Below are 19,001 nucleotides of genomic sequence, written 5' to 3'. Positions count from 1 at the left end.
TCTAAGCGTTTTCCAATTTTAGGCTCCCCCAGCCCAAACTTCCCCCAACGTCACCAGATCCAGTTAGGATTAAAATAAGAGCTTTGAGACACGATATCCTTCTAAATATCAAATTTCATTGAGATCCGATAACCCGTTCGTAAGTTAAAAATACCTCGTTTTTTCTAATTTTTCAGAAATACCCCCCCCCCCAACTATCCCAAAGAGAGCGGATCCGTTTCGTTTATGTCAATCATGTATCTAGCACTTGTGTTTATTTTTCCCACCAAGTTTCATCCCGATCCCTCCGCTCTAAGTGTTTTCCAAGTTTTAGGTTTCCCCCTCCCAACTCCCCACCCCAATGTCACCAGATCCGGTCGGGATTTAAAATAAGAGCTCTAAGACACGATATCCTTCTAAACATTAAATTTCATTGAGATCCGATCACCCGTTCGTAAGTTAAAAATACCTCATTTTTTCTAATTTTTCAGAATTACCCTCCCCCTCCCCCAACTACCCCAAAGAGAGCAGATCCGTTCCGATTATGTCAATTATGTATCTGGGACTTGTGCATATTTTTCCCATCAAGTTTCATCCCGATCCCTCCACTCTAAGTGTTTTCCAAGATTTTAGGTTTCCCCCCTTCCAACCCCCCCTCCCAATGTCATCAGATCCGGTCGGGATTTAAAATAAGAGCTCTGATATACAATATCATTCCAAACATCAAATTTCATTAAGATCCCATCACCCATTCGTAAGTTAAAAATACTTCACTTTTTCTTTTTTTTTCGAATTAACCGGCCCCCCCCACTCCCCCCAGATGGCCAAATTGGGAAAACGACTATTTCTAATTTAAGCTGGTCCCGTCCCTGATACGCTTGCCAAAGGCATTTGTCCTAGCTTACCTGGAAGTGCCTAAACTAGCAAAACCGGGACCGACAGACAGACAGACAGGCAGACCGACAGAATTGGCGATTGCTATATGTCACTTGGTTAATACCAAGTGCCATAAAAACCTATTCAAAGTCAAAACATTTATATTATATTTTTGGACTAAAATTTGAATTTGGCTAAATGGATAGAAGTAAAATTGGGCTAAATTAAGTAGAATTTTGGGGTATTTTTCGGTTTCAATGTTGTCGAGCTGTAGTATGTTATGCTCCCGATTTTAGGGAATATTTTGGCACAAAAATCGTTTGGGTGTCAATTTTGTCCAGGTTTGACCTTTTTTTTACATTGAATGATTGGCATATATTGTTTCTAAATTTTAAAGTCCAAGAATAATGGATCATCCTAAAAGTTAATGTAAATTGCAAAGGCATTCGAGAGTGTGTCAGCAGGTCTGCTAAGATCCGTGCTTTATTAACTTTCAGAATTGTGAAAAAAATTCACATAACTCAAAAATTCAATACAAAAATTTTAATAACTCAAAAATTCAATACAAAAATTTTAATTCTCTAAAAGATTATCAATAATTTGGTTCTGCTCTTAAACCCCATCTATAAACAAAATTAATTGCTGTTATGATTGTACAGGCTTGTCTTTCCTTGGCTTTGGCTGTTGTTTAAAATGCAATCGTCTCTAAATCGCTTAGACTAGGAATAACTGAGGGCGAAGAGTCAATACTATATAACGAGAAAATTAATTAAATGGACAACTTCAGTGAATAGTTCTTGCTTAGAAAAAAACAATCGTGCTCAAGTTACCTTGACTAAGAAAAAATGAGGCGAAGAAGTGATGTTAGGTAATGAAAAAAATTGGAAAAACGGATGGGTTTCCTTGGTTGAACAGTACTAGCAGTAAAGATGGTGAATACGATGAAGATTTAAAAGGCACAATTGACCGTTGACCTTGGGACATGGACTTACATATCTATATATATATATATAAATAATATATATATATATATATATATATGTTTATATATATATATATATATATATATATATATATATATATATATATATATATATATATATATATATATATATATATATATATATATATATATATATATATATATATATATATATATATATATATATATATATATATATATATATATATATATATATATATATATATATATATATATATATATATATATATATATATATATATGTATACATTATTATATATACATATAATTATAGCATTTTCAAGCTAAGTCTACAATGATTTGAGTAAAAACATAACACTTGTTAGTTGCTTCCTTTATATTTGGTGGCAAAACATTTTTAATCATACTTGTGTCCAAATATGATAAGTTCCAAAGTGACCACTAGAAAAAATCGACAAAATTCCAAAATTTGCCTACAAATTCGGGGATAGTGGAAACACTAGCATTTTCTAACAAAACCTGCCGGCGAATTTTTCTAGGTCATGGAAACTGCCAAGTAGCATGGCTACCATGCTACCCCACTTTTGTACGTCGGTGTATCTCTATCACCGAGTAATTGCTCCATAAACACTTTGCTAATAATTGCAAAATTACGGCATTTTTGTTATATATTATTTTTGCTACTTAAACACTTGTATCAAGACAGATTTTTGACTCTAAAATATATTGAAAACGAGGAAAACGTCTAGTTATTAGCACCTCGTCCCTGACGAAGGTAGCCCATTGCCCCTGATGGTGAACAATTTTCACGGTTCTTGCTTACAAGTAACGCTGCAATACAGAAAAATTCCTGACCCATAAAACTTTGAAGCCTGTTAGTACCTGGACTGTAAAGATGAATGGTTTAAATTTCTAACTAATGTTCAAACCAAAGTTCAAGCAAATACCGACACTTTAGTGCAGAAGGTATATTTGTTTGCAAAGACGTAAATTAGATTTATGTTCGAGTGTATGTCTAAAAAAACCTAAGTTTGTTCTCTGTAGTAGAACTTATAAGAAAGAAGCTATAATCGCAGTTTGTGTGTTGCGGAATAGGAACATTTTAACGGGAGAATTTTAAAATAAGGGGAACATGACAAATCAATTTATTAGCAAAAGCAAAGCTTACTTCGTATTTCAACGGTGATCTCAGAAACCTCTTAGGTTGCATATGACGGTTGTTTCAGTCATTATAACCTACTACTACATGTTCATACTTAATTCAGAAAATTATAAAACTGAAAAACAAATAACCAAATTTAATAAATTTAAATTAATTAATTTCAGTCTAAATCATCAACAAATTCCTATTATTTGCCAGTTTTATACCCTACAGAAGAGAATTCCACACTAGTGGTGCCGCAAAACGCGGAGATAAAGATCCTTGTTGAATACTCTGAGCCTCCGACACTGTCCCAGAACAATTTCTAGTCTAATAACAACGATAAAAAGAGTTGGACGTAAAAATTTCCCGAATAACGATTCGAACATTGATAAACAAAAATGGTAAGCTAATAATCTCCTAACTTTTAAACATTGAAATTTCTAGTTTAGTAAAGCAGCTCCAAGTACTACTTTTAAATCTCACGTAATTTTGCAAAATCTGAGCTCTGCTCAAATTTGATACAATAGAACTAGTCTATAGTAAACATCCATAAGACAGGTAAGGACTGACAAGAGAAATGGTATAAAACCAGCCGAATTCTTTCTGGAATCGTTTCTAAATATGTATTTGGTGGTCTTTATGTATAAACTGGCTCATACTTGTTGATATTTTTCAGGTTCGTCCAAAGCCGGCGTCCCATAAGCAATGTATTGATGAACTGGCAGAATTGCTAACTACCAAATATAGTGGTCAATCCGGGATTATTTATTCAACGTCTATTAAGGACACGCAAAAATTGACGAAGGATCTTAGGTCAAGAGGGTTGAAAGTTGGATGTTACCATGCCGATTTAAGCCCGGAAGCGAGAAGTAAATGTCATCAAAAGTGGATATCAAATCACTATCAAGTAATTAATAATTGAATAATTTTTAGTATTTGTGTTAGAAGCATTCATCAGGGGTGGCGATTGGAAGGGGGGGGGGGGTGCAACTTCCTTTCTAAATTTTGAAAAAATACCTTTTTTGTTTTTTTATTGAAAAATAGGGCCCTCCCTTAGAAAAAAAATTAAAAAGATATACCCCCCCCCCTTCTGCATTCTTATGAATTGGTGCCCCTGTAATTAACCAGTTGCTCTGTTTACGGAAATAGGCTACGGTTGTAAAAAGAACTTTATAAGCAAATGTTCTAAAAAGGTATTGTTAGAATTATAACGTATAAGATTGTCAATAGAAAGGCGGATGTATTTGTTGTATTTATTGGATATTGTATTTGCGGATGATTTGAGCAGTTGATAATTAGATAGCTAAGAAAAATAACAAAAATATTCAAAATGACGACAAATGAAGCAAAATGAATGCTCTATCTAAGTGTAAAATAATTTCTATCATAAATATCTTTGACAAATTTCATTTTCACTTTAGAATATGGTAGCATTTGCTATTGTTATTACTTCAATCCTGAGCCGATCCAAGATCTTAGTAAAAATGAGTACCTACCATAAGTGTTGTAATTTGCGACGTCACTTACAATGGTAACGAAGTTTTCGAAGTGAAAGGTTCGAGTAGCCCCCTGCGGAAAAGCTTCATAAACAGTTCAGTGAAATAACTATAAAAAAAAAAGTCGTCCAATTCGCGTTTCATCCGCGTTGTATATAGTGACGTGACTTATCTTGGTGACTACGTTTTCGAGGTAAAAGGTTCGAAAGCGTTCCATCGACGCGTTAATTTCTAACTTCAGTTTCCATGGTGACGACGTTTTTGAGGTCTAAGTTTCGAAAACATTCCATCCGCACAGTAATTTCTGGCGTCACTTACGATGGTATTTATGTTTTTGATTTAAAATTTATCAAAACATTCCATCCGTGTAGTGATTTCTGTCGTCACTTACCATAATGTCTACGTTTTTTAGGTAAAAGTTTTGAAAGCGTTCCATCCGTGTTGTAATTTGTGACTTCACTTACCAGGATGACTAAAATCCTCTCCAAATATTTCCATGAACAGTTGAATAATAGGATAGCTAAGAAAAAACTTGTCTTCTGAAATGTTGTCATATGCCCTATCTAACTGTAATATTCATTTACAAATTGATCATGCTTCCCAAATTCTCCTCTTTTTTCATTTATATTCTTGAACAAAAAAAGTTCTTGTGGAAAGCTTAAAAACATATCATCGTTCTCCTGAAAAATTATAAAAATTTAAGATAATTCTTTTCTTTTTGCTAAACTAAATAACAGTTAATTTGTAAACAACGTACCTATTAAGCAGGAATGACAAAATGTTATATAACCTAGAAATAAAATAATTTCGTAAAAACTAGTGTATTTCACACCAGCCAATGACTCTGGAGTTAGAAATGTATTTTTTTTTTATATTGTAAAATTTGGAAACTTGTTTTTGATGTTTTACATGAATTTACACATATTATTATACTTATTATCCTATTTATCAAATTGTAATTAAAGTAGCAAGAGGGTGAAAATGAAGTCTGATTATTTGAATTGGTCAATTTATTTATTTATTGAGCATCCTTTATTTATCTATTTTTAATTTATTCATTTATTAATCAATTTATCTATTTATTCGTATTTTTATTAATCATATTATTTTTATTCATTATTTTTATTTTTCTATAGGGCATTGTATTTATTTGTTTATTATTGTATTATATTTGTTTATATTTTTATTTATTTATTTATATTTGATAAATTTATTTATCTATTGAACACCCATCATTTACATAATATGATAAGATGGAGTAGACGAAGAATAACAGAAGAAGAGGGAAAAAAACACATGATCAAGAGGTGAATTACTGCACTAACTCCTGTCTGGGCAACGACATTTAATGACAAATATAAAGCAGGAGATTAAAAAAACTGTTAGTACTATTACACTAATTATTGTCATGACACAGACGTAAAAAAATACTAAGCACTATTGAATTAGAGCAGGATAACAATCATTCTGTGAAAAATTGTGTTTTCGGCTATGCTTCGAAATTCACTTAGAAATTGCAAGTTCAGGGTCAGAAAGTGTAGGTTTTTCGGATCAATGGAGAGGAATTCAATTTTCAATCAAATAGAATTCTGCTTGTATCTATGTGGTTTTCAACACTAGCGGGTGTCAAATTGAAAAAGAGAAAACTTGTGTAAAAATCAATAAAAATAATTAGCGAAAATCATATGACGCCCAGTAGATTAAGAAGGTTTAGATCTTCTTCAAAGATGTATGTCTTTGGAAATTGACAGATCGTTAATGTTGGAATTTTTACGAACGGAAAGCGTTGTAAATTTAATCAAATTAAATTAGATAGGCTTATAAATTAAATTATTAAATTAACCATTGTTTTATTATATTAAAATTAAATTACTAACTTAAAATAAAATTACCAGTTTAACTTAATAAAATATAATTAGTAAATTGATTAAATTAGTAAATTTTATTTATTTTGTCTATTTATTTTTATGGTTGAACATAGCAATAGTGATGCAAATGTGTAAGTGCTCTAAAGCCTCATTATCCAAAACAGTCAAAAGATAAATCTGAAGAAATCGCAATTTTCAAGTACGAATAGACCTAAGATGTGTTTTTTCTGCTTCATCTTCTTTTCTTTTTGCTCTTTTTCATCTTATAATGTCATGTAAATGATGTGTGTTCAATAGATAAATAAATTTACAAAACATAAATAAGAATTAAATGTATTTTTATTTTGTTTTCCAGGGTGCTTTAAATTCATTATTATAAAAATGAAAAACTGAGATACATTTTTATACGCTTTGAGTATATTCAAGGTGTAATATAAACCAAATTTAAATTGGGCAGTCTGCCTCGTCCTTACAACTCGTCAGTTTCACCGTGTTTAATTTATTTAGCCTTAAGTTAGCATAATGTTTTGCTTTTAATTTCAAACCTCAAAATCCTGGTGTAACCGACCCATTATGAAACATTTAGCAACGACAATTTTAGCAAACGTTTTAGCAACGATAAATAAAAAGATATGTAAAGATAATTTCCATAAATGTGTATACATTTTATATTTTGTAAAAAAGTGTAATAAGATATAATTTATAATAAAATATAACACAAATAAGTAGCAGCCATCTTTTGTTGCTAAATGTTTCATAATTGAGGAATTTTCCTCTTACCATATTGTAATTTTCTGAAATTAATAAATACGTAAACAAATTAAAAGGATTTCCTGATTAATATTTTACCATATTTCTCTGACGGTTGTTGCTAAGTGATTTTTTATAATGGATGAAATATAAAGTTTGTTCTTATAAACAAACGTTTGTGTATTGATGCAATATTTTTTTCTTCAAAAGTAAAATCTAAGTTATTTTTTCTATTTTTCTTGAACCTTTTATGTGGCCGTATTCTGAGAGCCCGTCTAACCTGTATTTGCTGAAGGGATGTCTCCGTTTCTATGTTTAGTTGACGTTGAGAAATAAAATAAATTTGTTTAATTTAACGTTTAAATGGCGTTATCGTTTGTTTTTCAGGCAGTAATCGCTACTATTGCTTTTGGTATGGGTATGGACAAACCGGATGTCCGCTTTGTTATTCATCACTCAATTTCGAGGTCTATGGCCAACTTTTATCAGGTAAGCCCTTGCGGTAAGCCAGGTTTCGGTAATCTAAATGGCGTTATAAAACACTTATATAATGCTAAGATTGACGCCACACTAAACAAAGCAAATTAAAACTCTTATTATTTCTTTTATGAACTCTTATCATTATGTAATACTTAGTCCATTTTTATTATCTGAATAGAAGCATATATGGGTGCATATATGTGGGAGTAATGGAGGTAAAATCCAGTTTTTCCGATTTTTGTGAGATCCCCATATTTCATACTGTTTATAGGTTTCACTAGGGAACTTTGTAAGCACGAAATATTTATTTGTGGCTTCAAGAAATTATGTACAGTGGTGCATGGCTGCAAACCAGGTGTTGAGAAGGAGTGCCGGAATATTTTTTTTTTGCAAAGAGGGGGGGGATTTTATGTCTGAAGCCTCAAAAAGGGTATTTTTTAGGCTAAAATCTCCTAACTTTTGGTGATTTTTTGGATCCAATCGAGTTATATACATGGGTGTAGGGGGGCCTTTCTAACATTTAAGGGTACCCGGGATCAAACGGTTCATACCTCGATCAAACAATTTGTAGTGAATAACTTAATTAAAGGGCGACCCCTAATCACTAGAAACCAGAACTCTAAAAACAAAGTTTTCATTATAATATGTGTGTCTACGTCTATTATTTCTAATTATTAATATGCGTATTTTGTTAATTTGCTCATGAAGAGCTACTATGAAAATTTGCATATTTTCTCGAAATAAAAGAGGTTAAACACCCCCTAAAATGAGTTCGATCTTAGATATACTTTCCAGCTCACTTCTTTGCACCAAAATAAGAATTTGAAAAACATAGTTAGAACCATTCCAGACTTGAAATAAGATTTTTCCAGAAATCATTACCGTATTACAGATACGACATTCCAACCCTGATTTTTCAATTCGGAATGGTATTTGCGGTATTTTTCTACCCCAAGATTGGACCACTCTTGAATGACCAAGAATGGACCATTTCTCTACCCACTACCCCAAGAATGGAAGAGATTATTGATGTGCACTTGCTTTAAACAATATGATTGTCAGCTCAATTAGTTTGGGAGGTGGGAAGACATGTGTGATTACTAGCTCGCTATGTTTGTTGCACTCAAAATGATATCAATAAAGCACCTGTTAAAATTTAGCGTAAATAGTAGGGGATATCCTCCTCACATATGGGACATACTAGGTTTTATTGACAAAGGTCAAGGGGCTCACGAAAATACAGAAGAGTGAGCAAGGTTTTTTCGATTCTTTATGTAATGAAGGTACAAAAAGGCGACAGAGGTGTAAAGACGGGCGAGGTGAAATTGGTTGAAACGGAGATCCTCACAAACATCTGGCTAGCAGAATGGCCAGATGTGGCGTATTTGCACCATTTCGGCCCTTTTTGAGACAGTTGCACATTGCATTTTTAAATCATTCCATTTTTGAGGGAGGGAAGCATTCATTTGGCGCATTTTCACTAGAAAAATTGAGCTTTTGGCGTATTTCCACTTTAATGGTAGTGCAACTTTAAACCAGACATTCTGTAACAGAGCTGGTAAGTCCAGACATTGTGGCAGTAACAAAATGGTAAGAATAGCATTAGTTGTCGCGGTAGTGGGAATGCCAACACTAAAAATAATGTCACCTGTCTTTTACCAGATAAATGTGACGGAAATGATACTACAAGCTCTAAGGGGGCTTTTTATTTAATTTTTTTTTTTTTTTTTTTAATGTGGCTCGAAAGTGAATATCTTCCAAAAGGGGATAAATACATAATACGTGGCAGCGGGAAGCGCTGTAAAGACTGGTGAGGTGAACATGGTTGAAGTGGATATAATTGAAGAATTGGAAGTGATTATTAGGTTTTGTTCTTTCCATTCTTTTAGGAGAGTGGAAGAGCTGGACGAGACGATAGCCCAGCAGAATGCATTTTGTATTTTCGTTTTGGTGACCTTTTCAGAATAAGCGCTATGGTTTTCGCTGAAGCTACAGGTCTGGAAAATTTATATGGCATGGTTTCGTACTGTATAGATTCAAAAAGGTAAAAAGCGTGATTTGGTTTTGTTGGTGCTTAAGTGACTTATTTTGGTAAGCCAGTCATGCTATTGACTGGCCTTATTAAAGTCTGATGTGGTTCATCTGTGCTAAGAGCCAGTAAAAAGAACGAAAAGTTATCTAAAGAAAAAGAAAATCACATTTTGTGTTTATTATGGGCTATAACAAAGAGAACAAGAGATTCTGCTTTCCTAGGTCAATTTTTCCTTTTTCATACAATTTAGATACGTCATTTGATGCCTTTTTTTTATGTTCTTTCAAATATAAAAATCGCATCCGGAAGAAATTTATTTTGAGCCCTTAGTAGGGACCTAAAGTGTAACTTATTACCTTATTATAGTTTTAGACTATATGTAAATTTAATAAATAGGTTAAAAACTAATAATTCAATTATAATTCGTTATTTTAAAGTAATACATTCCAAGGGCATTGATTCATTCCAAATCTATTTCAATAGCATTCAATAAGCATTGGAATTTACGAAAGTATTTTTAAATCCCAAATGTTTTCCTGACGTCTGTATTTAAGGGTGCGTTTTCTATTCAATAAATCTTCCTGCAACATAGCAATAGCAAACGAAAAAATTGAGTGAAAAATGACCAATTGGCTTCTCTTATCAGAAGTGATGAAAAAAAAAACTAAATTACATAATGTTTTAATTGAGAAAATTACAGAATTCAAAAACCTTTATTATTTAAATTTGAAAAAAATCATAAAACTGCAAAACTGGATTAAAAAAGAAACAGGGAAACAGACCTTTTATAATTCACTATACTTAGGTTACTGGAAAGTTTATCGTGCAGAAAACAGGGCTTTTTCTACAGACGTCAGGAAAACGTTTGACAGTTTAGGATACTATTCATAAATACAATTATTTTCTGAAATTAGATTGTTATAAATCAGTGTCTATGAAATATATTACTTTTGAATAGTTGATTTATAAACAAGTGGTATGTTTTTAACCACTTTCCAAACCAATTTTTGGTGATCGTCACTTTCTTTTGTTGTTGTTTCAACTTTAGGCACCCTTTTCAAGGCTCAAAATGGGATTTTCCCCGGAAGTGATTATTAAATTTGGAAAGAGCACAATAAAGGCATCAAGTTATGTACTAACAAACCTTTCTAGCTAAGTTATATGAAAAAGGCAGAAAAGGCAAAAATTAAAAACCAAAAAATATGAAACAGGAAAAGTTCGTGGATTAAAGTGTGATTGTGTTCTTACTTGTAAGGAATTCTGCTCTTAGTACTCTAAAATATGGCGAAAATAACTGATATTAAAAGTTTCACATCGGGCGTGTCAATAGAGGATTGGGGTATTGTCTCTTAGATTTTTTGTCCCCCTTTATATTTTGAAACATATCTGTTCTGCTATTTTCAGTGGAAAAAAGAACTTTTTTTGTATAATCATTGAAAACAAATTCGAAAAATAATTGCCTCCCAGATAAAAGAAGTTGCCCGTCTCCCATTATCCTTCACTATATGTCATAAAAGCAAATCAAGTATCCCCAGTTTTTAAAACCTGATTGGTTCCCCTCTGTTTTGTATAAAATTTTAAGTCAGTAAGAAGAAAGAAATATTTTTGGCTCACAAGTTTTCTCTCCTGTTTTTTTTTTTTGAATTCGCTGTTTTCAATGCGTGCCCAAAATAATGTCTGGTGGCCGCTAGGGCCCTAAAGTTCGGTCTTGGGGAAAGGCTATCACCCAGAAATCTGAGTCAGCTGGAGCTTCATTCAAAGGTTGCATACTTTCTATTCTTCATTATCCCGTTGTCCTTGATGAATAGGAAAACCCTTCAGGATGTAAGATACTGGATGTTTTCACTTCCATACGTTCAGGGTAACAAAGCAATGAGTAAAGTATTGTATTTTTCAAGATTTCTATCAATCCCTCACAGCAGATATGTTATACGCACAAACGTTTTGCCTTTTACTAGGCTCGTACACAGGGGGGGGGGGGGGATTTTTTTTTTTGCTGAAAATGCAGTTTTCGTTTCGTTGTTGTTTTTCTGTTGCGAAACAATTCTGGATGTAAATTAAAAATGTTTGGAATATATTTGTTGCGGAGTTTCACCGTCTGAAGTATTTTCCCTATTTAATATCGCTATATATATATATATATATATATATATATATATATATATATATATATATATATATATATATATATATATATATAATATACTGTTTGTTTGTGCGTCTGTACCTCTTTTAATCTACTGTAATTCTTTACTTCTGTTCTCTAAAAAATCTACTATGGTTTTTATGGCACTTGGTATTAACCAAGTGAAATATAGCGATCGCAAATTCTGTCGGTCTGTTGGTCTTTCGGTCCCGGTTTTGCTACTTTAGGCACTTCCAGGTAAGCTAGGACGATGAAATTTGGCAGGCGTATCAGGAACCGGACCAGATTAAATTGCTTTCTCGATTTGATCATTTGGGGGGGGGGAGTGGGGTGTCCGTTAAGTCGGAAAAAATAGAAAAATTGAAGTATTTTTAACTTACGAACGGTTGATCAGATCTTAATGAAATTTGATGTTTGGAAGGATATTGTGTCTCAGAGCTGTTATTTTAAATCCCAACCGGATCTGGTGATATAGTGGGGGGGAGTTGGGAGGGGGTAACCTAAAATCTAGGAAAACACTTAGAATGGAGGGATCGGGATGAAACTTGGTGGGAAAAATAAGCACAAGTCCTAGACATATGATTGACATAACCGGAATGGATCCGCTCTCTTTGGGGTAGTTGGGGGGGGGGGCTAATTCTGAAAAATTAGAAAAAAATTAGGTATTTTTAACTTACGAACGGGTGATCGGATCTCAATGAAATTTGATATTTAGAAGGATATCGTGTCTCAGAGCTCTTATTTTAAATTCCGACCGGATCTGGCGATATTGGGGGGAGTTGGGAGGGTGAAACCTAAAACTTGGAAAACACTTAGAGTGGAGGGATCGGGATGAAACTTGGTGGGGAAAATAAGCACAAATCCTAAATACATGATTGACATAACCGGAACGGATCCGCTCTCTTTGGGGTAGTTGGGGGGGGGGGGGGTTAATTCTGAAAAATTTGAAAAAAATGAGGCATTTTTACTTTACGATCGGGTGATCGGATCTCAATGAAATTTGGTATTCAGAAGGATATCGTGTCTCAAAGCTCTTTTTTTAAGTCCCGACCGGATCTGGTGACATTGGAGGGAGTTTGGGGTGGGGGAACCTAAAATGATGGAAAACGCTTAGTTTGGAGGGATCGGGATGAAACTTGCTGGGAAAAATAAGCAGAAGTCTTAGATACGTGATTTACATAATTGGAACGGATCCGCTCTATTGGGGGAAGCGGTTAACTCTGAAAAACTAGAAAAAGTTATGTGTTTTTAACTTACGAAGGAGTGATCGGATCTTCATGAAACTTCATATTTAGAAGGACCTCGTAACTCAGATCTCTCATTTTAAATCTCAACCGGATCCTGCGTAATCGGGAGGGGGTAGTTGGGGGGGGGGCATGGAATTCTTAGAAAATACTTAAAGCGGTGAAGTCAGGATGAAACTGGATGGGAAGAATAAAACCTGTCTAAGATACGTGACTGACATAACCGGACTGGATCTGCTCTCTTTGGTGGGGTTGGGGGGGTTGTAATTTTGAAAATTGAGGTATTTGTAACTTACGAAAGGGTGACCAGATCTTAATGAAATTTGATATTTAGAAGAATTTTGTGCTTTAAAGCTCTAATGTTAAATTCCGACCAGATCCTGTGAAATTGGGGGGATTGGAGGGGGAAACCGGAATTCTTGGAAATCGTGAAAATTGGGGTATTTTTATCTTATAAATAGGTGATCGGATCTTAATGAAATTTGATAGTTAGAAGAAATTCATGTCTCAGATATTTCATTGCAAATCCCGACCAGATCTTTTGACATTGGGGGAGATGGAGGGGGAAATCTTGGAAAACACTTTGAGTGGAGGAATCGCGATGAAGCTTGGTGGATAGAATAAGCAAATAACCTTGATACGTGATTGACAGAATCGTACTGGATTCGCTCTCTTTGGGGGAGTTGGGGGGAGGGGCTCAGTGATTTGGCGAGTTTGGTGCTTCTGGACGTGCTAGGACGATGAAAATTTGTAGGCGTGTCAGGGAGCTGCACAAACTGACTTGATAAAGTCGTTTTCCCAGATTCGACCATCTGGGGGCTAAAGGGAGAGGAAAAATTTGAAAAAATTAGGTATTTATAACATACGAGTTGGTGATCGAATCTTAATGAATTTTGATATTTAGAAGGACATCGTGACTCAGAGCTCTTATTTTAAATCCTGACCGGCATCAAACCTCTTATTTTCCTTTTAAATCAATCTATTGATTCATAGAATTTTGTTAGAGCTCATGCCATATGATCTCTTGGCTCTTAGCTCTTCATGCCTCGTCACAAGTGCCATATGAGCTCTTAGCTCTTGTTGTTTAAGCGATCAACAATTGCAATTCAAACTAAAAAAAAAAGAAAAAAAAAGAATATTGATGTATGTTCGTTTTAAGCTTATCTGCTTTTATTTCTGGTCGTCTTTGGTGTAATTTAACTCTTTGCTTTTCTTTGAAAAACTCTTCGTGGAAAAAGTTTTTATGGCACTTGGTATTAACCAAGTGACACATAGCACTCGCAAATTCTGTCGGTCCCGGTTTTGCTACTTTAGGCGCTTTCAGGTAAGCTAGGACGATGAAATTTGGCAGGCGTATCAGGGACCGGACCAGATTAAATTAAAAATATTCGTTTTCCCGATTTGACCATCTGGGGGGGGGGGGCCCGTTAATTCGGATAAAATAGAAAAATTGAGGTATTTTTAACTTACGAACGGTTGATCAGATCTTAATGAAATTTGATGTTTGGAAGGATATCGTGTCTCAGAGCTGTTATTTTAAATTCCGACTGGATCTGGTGATATTGGGGGGGGGGGGAGTTGGGAGGGGGAAACCTAAAATCTTGGAAAACACTTAGAGTGGAGGGATCGGGATGTAATTTGGTGGGAAAAATAAGCACTAGTCCTAGATACATGATTCACATAACCGGAACGGATCCGCTCTCTTTGGGGTAGTTGGGGGGGGGGGGGGTTAATTCTGAAAAATTAGAAAAAACGAGGTATTTTTAACTTACGAACGGGTGATCGGATCTCAATGAAATTTGATATTTAGAAGGATATCGTGTCTCAGAGCTCTTATTTTAAATCCCGACCGTATCTGGTGACATTGGGGGGGAGTTGGGAGGGGGAAACCTAAAATCTTGGAAAACACTTAGAGTGGAGGGATCGGGGTGAAACTTGGTGGGAAAAATAAGCACAAGTCCTAAATACATGATTGACATAACCGGAATGGATCCATTCTCTTAGGGGTAGTTTGGGGGGGGGGGGTTAATTCTGAAAAATTAGAAAAAATGAGGTATTTTTAACTTACGAATGGGTGATCAGATCTCAATGAAATTTGATATTTAGAAGGATATCGTGTCTCAAAGCTCTTATTTTAAGTTGCGACCGGATCTGGTGACATTGGGGGGAGTTTGGGGTGGGGGAACCTAAAATCATGGAATACGCTTAGATTGGAGAGATCGGGATAAAACTCGGTGGTGAAAATAAGCAGAAGTCTTAGATACGTGATTTACATAATTGGAACAGATCCGCTCTTGGGGGGGTTACTTCTGAAAAATTAGAAAAAATTTTATACTTTTAACTTACGAAGGAGTGATCGGATCTTCATGAAACTTCATATTTAGAAGGACCTCCTAACTCAGATCTCTTATTTTAAATCCCAATCGGATCCAGTGTCATTGGGGGGAAGGGGAAGTTGGGGGGACTGAAAATCCTAGAAAATACTTAAAGCGGAGAGATCAGGATGAAACTGGATGGGGAAACTAAAAACATGTCTAAGATACGTGACTGACATAACCAGACCGGATATGCTCTCTTTGGTGGAGTGTGGGGGGGGGGGGTAATTTTGAAAATTGAGGTATTTGTAACTTACGAAAGGGTGACCAGATCTTAATGAAATCTGATATTTAGAAGGATTTTGTGCTTTATAGCTCTAATTTGAAATTCCGACCAGATCCTGTGACATTGGGGGAAGTTGGAGGGGGAAACCGGAATTCTTGGAAAACGTGAAAATTGGGGTATTTTTATCTTACGAATAGGTGATCGGATCTTAATGAAATTTGATGTCATTGATAGAAGGAATTCATGTCTCAGAGCTTTTATTTCAAATCCCGGCCAGATCTTTTGACATTGGGGGGAGTTAGAGGGGGAAATCTTGGAAAACACTTGGAGTGGAGGAATCGGGATGAAGCTTGGTGGATAGAATAAGCAAATGTCCTTTTTACGTGATTGACGTAACCGTACTGGATTTGCTCTCTTTGGGGGAGTTGGGGGAGGGGTTCAGTGATTTGGCAAGTTTGGTGCTTCTGGACGTGCTAGGACGATGAAATTTGGTAGGCGTGTCAGGGAGCTGCACAAATTGACCTGATAAAGTCGTTTTCCCAGATTCGACCATCTGGGGGGCTAAAGGGAGAGGAAAAAATAGAAAAAATTAGGTATTTATAACTTACGAGTGGGTGATCGGATCATAATGAATTTTGACATTTAGAAGGACATCGTGACTCAGAGCTCTTATTTTGAATCCTGACCGGCATTAAGCCTCTGATTTTCCTTTTAAATCAATCTATTGATTCTTAGAATTTTGTTAGAGCTCACACCATATGAGCTCTTGGCTCTTAGCTCTTCTTGCCTCGTCACAAGTGCCATATGAGCTCTTAGCTCTTGTTTTTTATATCAATCCAAATAAAATCCACAATTGCATGTTACATAGTCGACCAATAAGACTCAAGTTTGAGAGCTACGAAATCTTTAGGATAATTTAAAAAGGATGCCCCTCTCCCCCTGTCTCGGTTTCAGTTTACCTTTGGAAGTTGTGATCGAAACACTAGCATATGAATCGTGGAGTAAAAAAGTATCCTGCAAACTTGTAGGGCCCAAAAATATTTAATTAAAATGCTCGCTTATGAATTGACGTGCAAAATGATAATGTTGTTCAAAAATAGGCTACGAATCTGTTGAGCCAAAAAATGACCGTTAAAACACTAGACTACGAATTTCTTGAGCCAAAAAGCCATAGAAATTCTAGGCTTCATCTTCCCCTTCTTCCTTAGTCATAAAACTATTCATCTGAAGCTTATACCAACTATTGCCCAAAAAGATAGGAATTTGGCTAGTACAACACGAGTGGCGGCTCATACAAGTTCGGCTCATATTAAAGCCTCATACCAATTTGTGCCAAAGGTTCAAAGTTTACCCATGCCAATTTGAGTTTCGCTCATACGAAAGGTTAGTACCTTTGCAAATTCTAGGATTCAAGAGTCCAATTATATCAAATTCTTCTTGTAATGTTCTAATATTATAAAGTATTAGTGGCATAAAGGCTAGTGGCTGGTTGAACAGAGTAAAACTTTTCTTGTAGAAATTTAGTGTAAGATAGGAAAATTATCGCTTAAAATTTAAATGCAGTAGAGGATTAGTGGCATATCGGGCATTCACCATGTGCTTTGTAAAAACGGAGTCGAAACCAGCTTCGCACAGCTTTAACAAGAGACAGAGACATAGAATCAAATTCATCTATAAAATAAAATTTGGCTGTGAATAAAATTATTTCGAAGCCATTTCTTAATCATTATCTAAATCAACTTTTGCACTTGATGGAAAAGTTTGGCACTAAAAAATATATTTTATGAAAATATGTAATTCTAATTATAAATTTAGAATTAAAAAATTCACTTAATGCTTTCGTTTTCCAGCTTCATTGGATAAATCTATCCTTTTGTGGAATCATATAGGGCACCAAAGCCCAAGAGGTCTTGTCTCCTCTGCTATCTTTGCAAGGCTACAAATTCTTGAATTTCTGAAGTCAATTTCCATTAAATCTAATTAAAAGATATTCCGCTCCCTTGAAGGGAGCCAAAAGGTCAGATAAGGCAGTAATTTCTCCACAACGCTCCCGTACACCAAATATTTAAACGAATGCTTGATGGAGGGAAAATATATTCGAGATTGTAGACCAAGATAACCTTTTTTGCGGTGGATTTTAAATATATAAGTGTTTTTTTTTCAAAAATACATTCACCCATTTTATTAGTTTGATTATAATAAAAAGATAGTTTTTAAAGTTCTAAAATAACTTTAGCGTAAAGACCGAGGTATTGAGGAGGGGCAGTAATAATTTTTGCTTGTTTTAAATTTTAATATTGCTCCTCCCTTTCAGTTGAAAATTTTTTTTATTTAGTTTCTGATCATTTTATAAATAATACCGGGAAATCTAGCTCCCCCTCCATAGAAAAATCCCTTCCCCCGCAAAAATTTTGTCCATAGAAAGATACTCCAACATAAGCCCCCTTCAACCAAAAAATCTGTATGCTTTCCAGTAACCAATACTATTTGCAAGCAATGGGCAAACTTCATAGATTGCTGACTTTCCCCCTGGAGCTTTGGGGGTCAAGTCATCCTCAAAGACATAGTTCTTAGCTCTTTCGACTGTGCTTAACAAAATGGCAATCTCAAAATTTTGATTGGGTGACTTCGTAAAAAAGGGACGTGTGAGGGAGGCTAGCTGCTTTGACTTACTTACTTTGACTTTGGTCTCCTGCCGAGTGCTCCTTGGCGTAGACTGACGTCTACCTCCTCCATACGCTTTGGTCCAGTGTGAGCATTCGTGCTTCGCTCGGTCTGATGTTTGCCATCACCAAGAACTCGGACAGGCCGCGGACCATCGCTTCTTCGGTCGGAAGCTGCCCTCCAATATTTTCGGTCACTTAAAAAGGGCACTAGAACTTTTGATTTCTGATAAAATGAGCTCTTTCCTAATCTTATAGGATCACTGGTTCGATACGATCACCCCTGGGAAAAGCAAATACACAAACAAAAACAAAAACACGCCTCTGTGATCTTTCTTCTGGCAAAAAATGCAAAATTCTACATTTTTGTATATAGGACCTCTACACAAGGCTTCTCTAATATACTGAATCTGACGGTATGATTTTCATCAAGATTTCCTGATGTTTTGGGGGTGTTAGCCTCCTTTTTCAAAAATTAGGCAAACTTTTTAGCCTCGTAACTTTTGATGGGCAACATTAAACTTTGTAAATTGTATATATTTTGAATAAGCTTCAAAATTCGATTCTTTTGATGTATCCATTGTTGTCAAGATTCTTATTCTTACAGCTTCGGCTACTATTAAGCCGCATCGCTCCTTACTTACAGTTCGTTACCAAAAACTGTTTGATTATAGGATGCAAAACAGAGGTAAAATATAGACAAATGTAGCATTCAATTCCTAATATTAAAATGTTACGCCGTATGTTTTCCAGAGAAC

The 19,001-nt window shown here is 35.0% G+C and overlaps 1 protein-coding gene across 2 annotated transcripts in view; it reads left to right on the top strand.

Annotated features, from left to right (window-relative positions):
- The window catches only part of LOC136026161 (ATP-dependent DNA helicase Q1-like), a 103,896-nt gene that overhangs the window by 44,609 nt on the left and 40,286 nt on the right, over nucleotides 1-19,001 (top strand). For both annotated transcript variants that reach the window (XM_065702467.1, XM_065702466.1), the window contains exons 8-10: nucleotides 3,640-3,870; nucleotides 7,465-7,566; nucleotides 9,447-9,601. In XM_065702467.1, coding sequence (XP_065558539.1) covers nucleotides 3,640-3,870; nucleotides 7,465-7,566; nucleotides 9,447-9,601 — 488 coding nt within the window. The remainder of the gene's footprint in view (nucleotides 1-3,639; nucleotides 3,871-7,464; nucleotides 7,567-9,446; nucleotides 9,602-19,001) is intronic.

The sequence above is a fragment of the Artemia franciscana genome, chromosome 4 (assembly GCF_032884065.1).
Source record: "Artemia franciscana chromosome 4, ASM3288406v1, whole genome shotgun sequence".
NCBI lineage: Eukaryota > Metazoa > Arthropoda > Branchiopoda > Anostraca > Artemiidae > Artemia > Artemia franciscana.
Note: the sequence above shows the minus strand (reverse complement) of the source record. Positions and strands in the feature narration are given on the sequence as shown.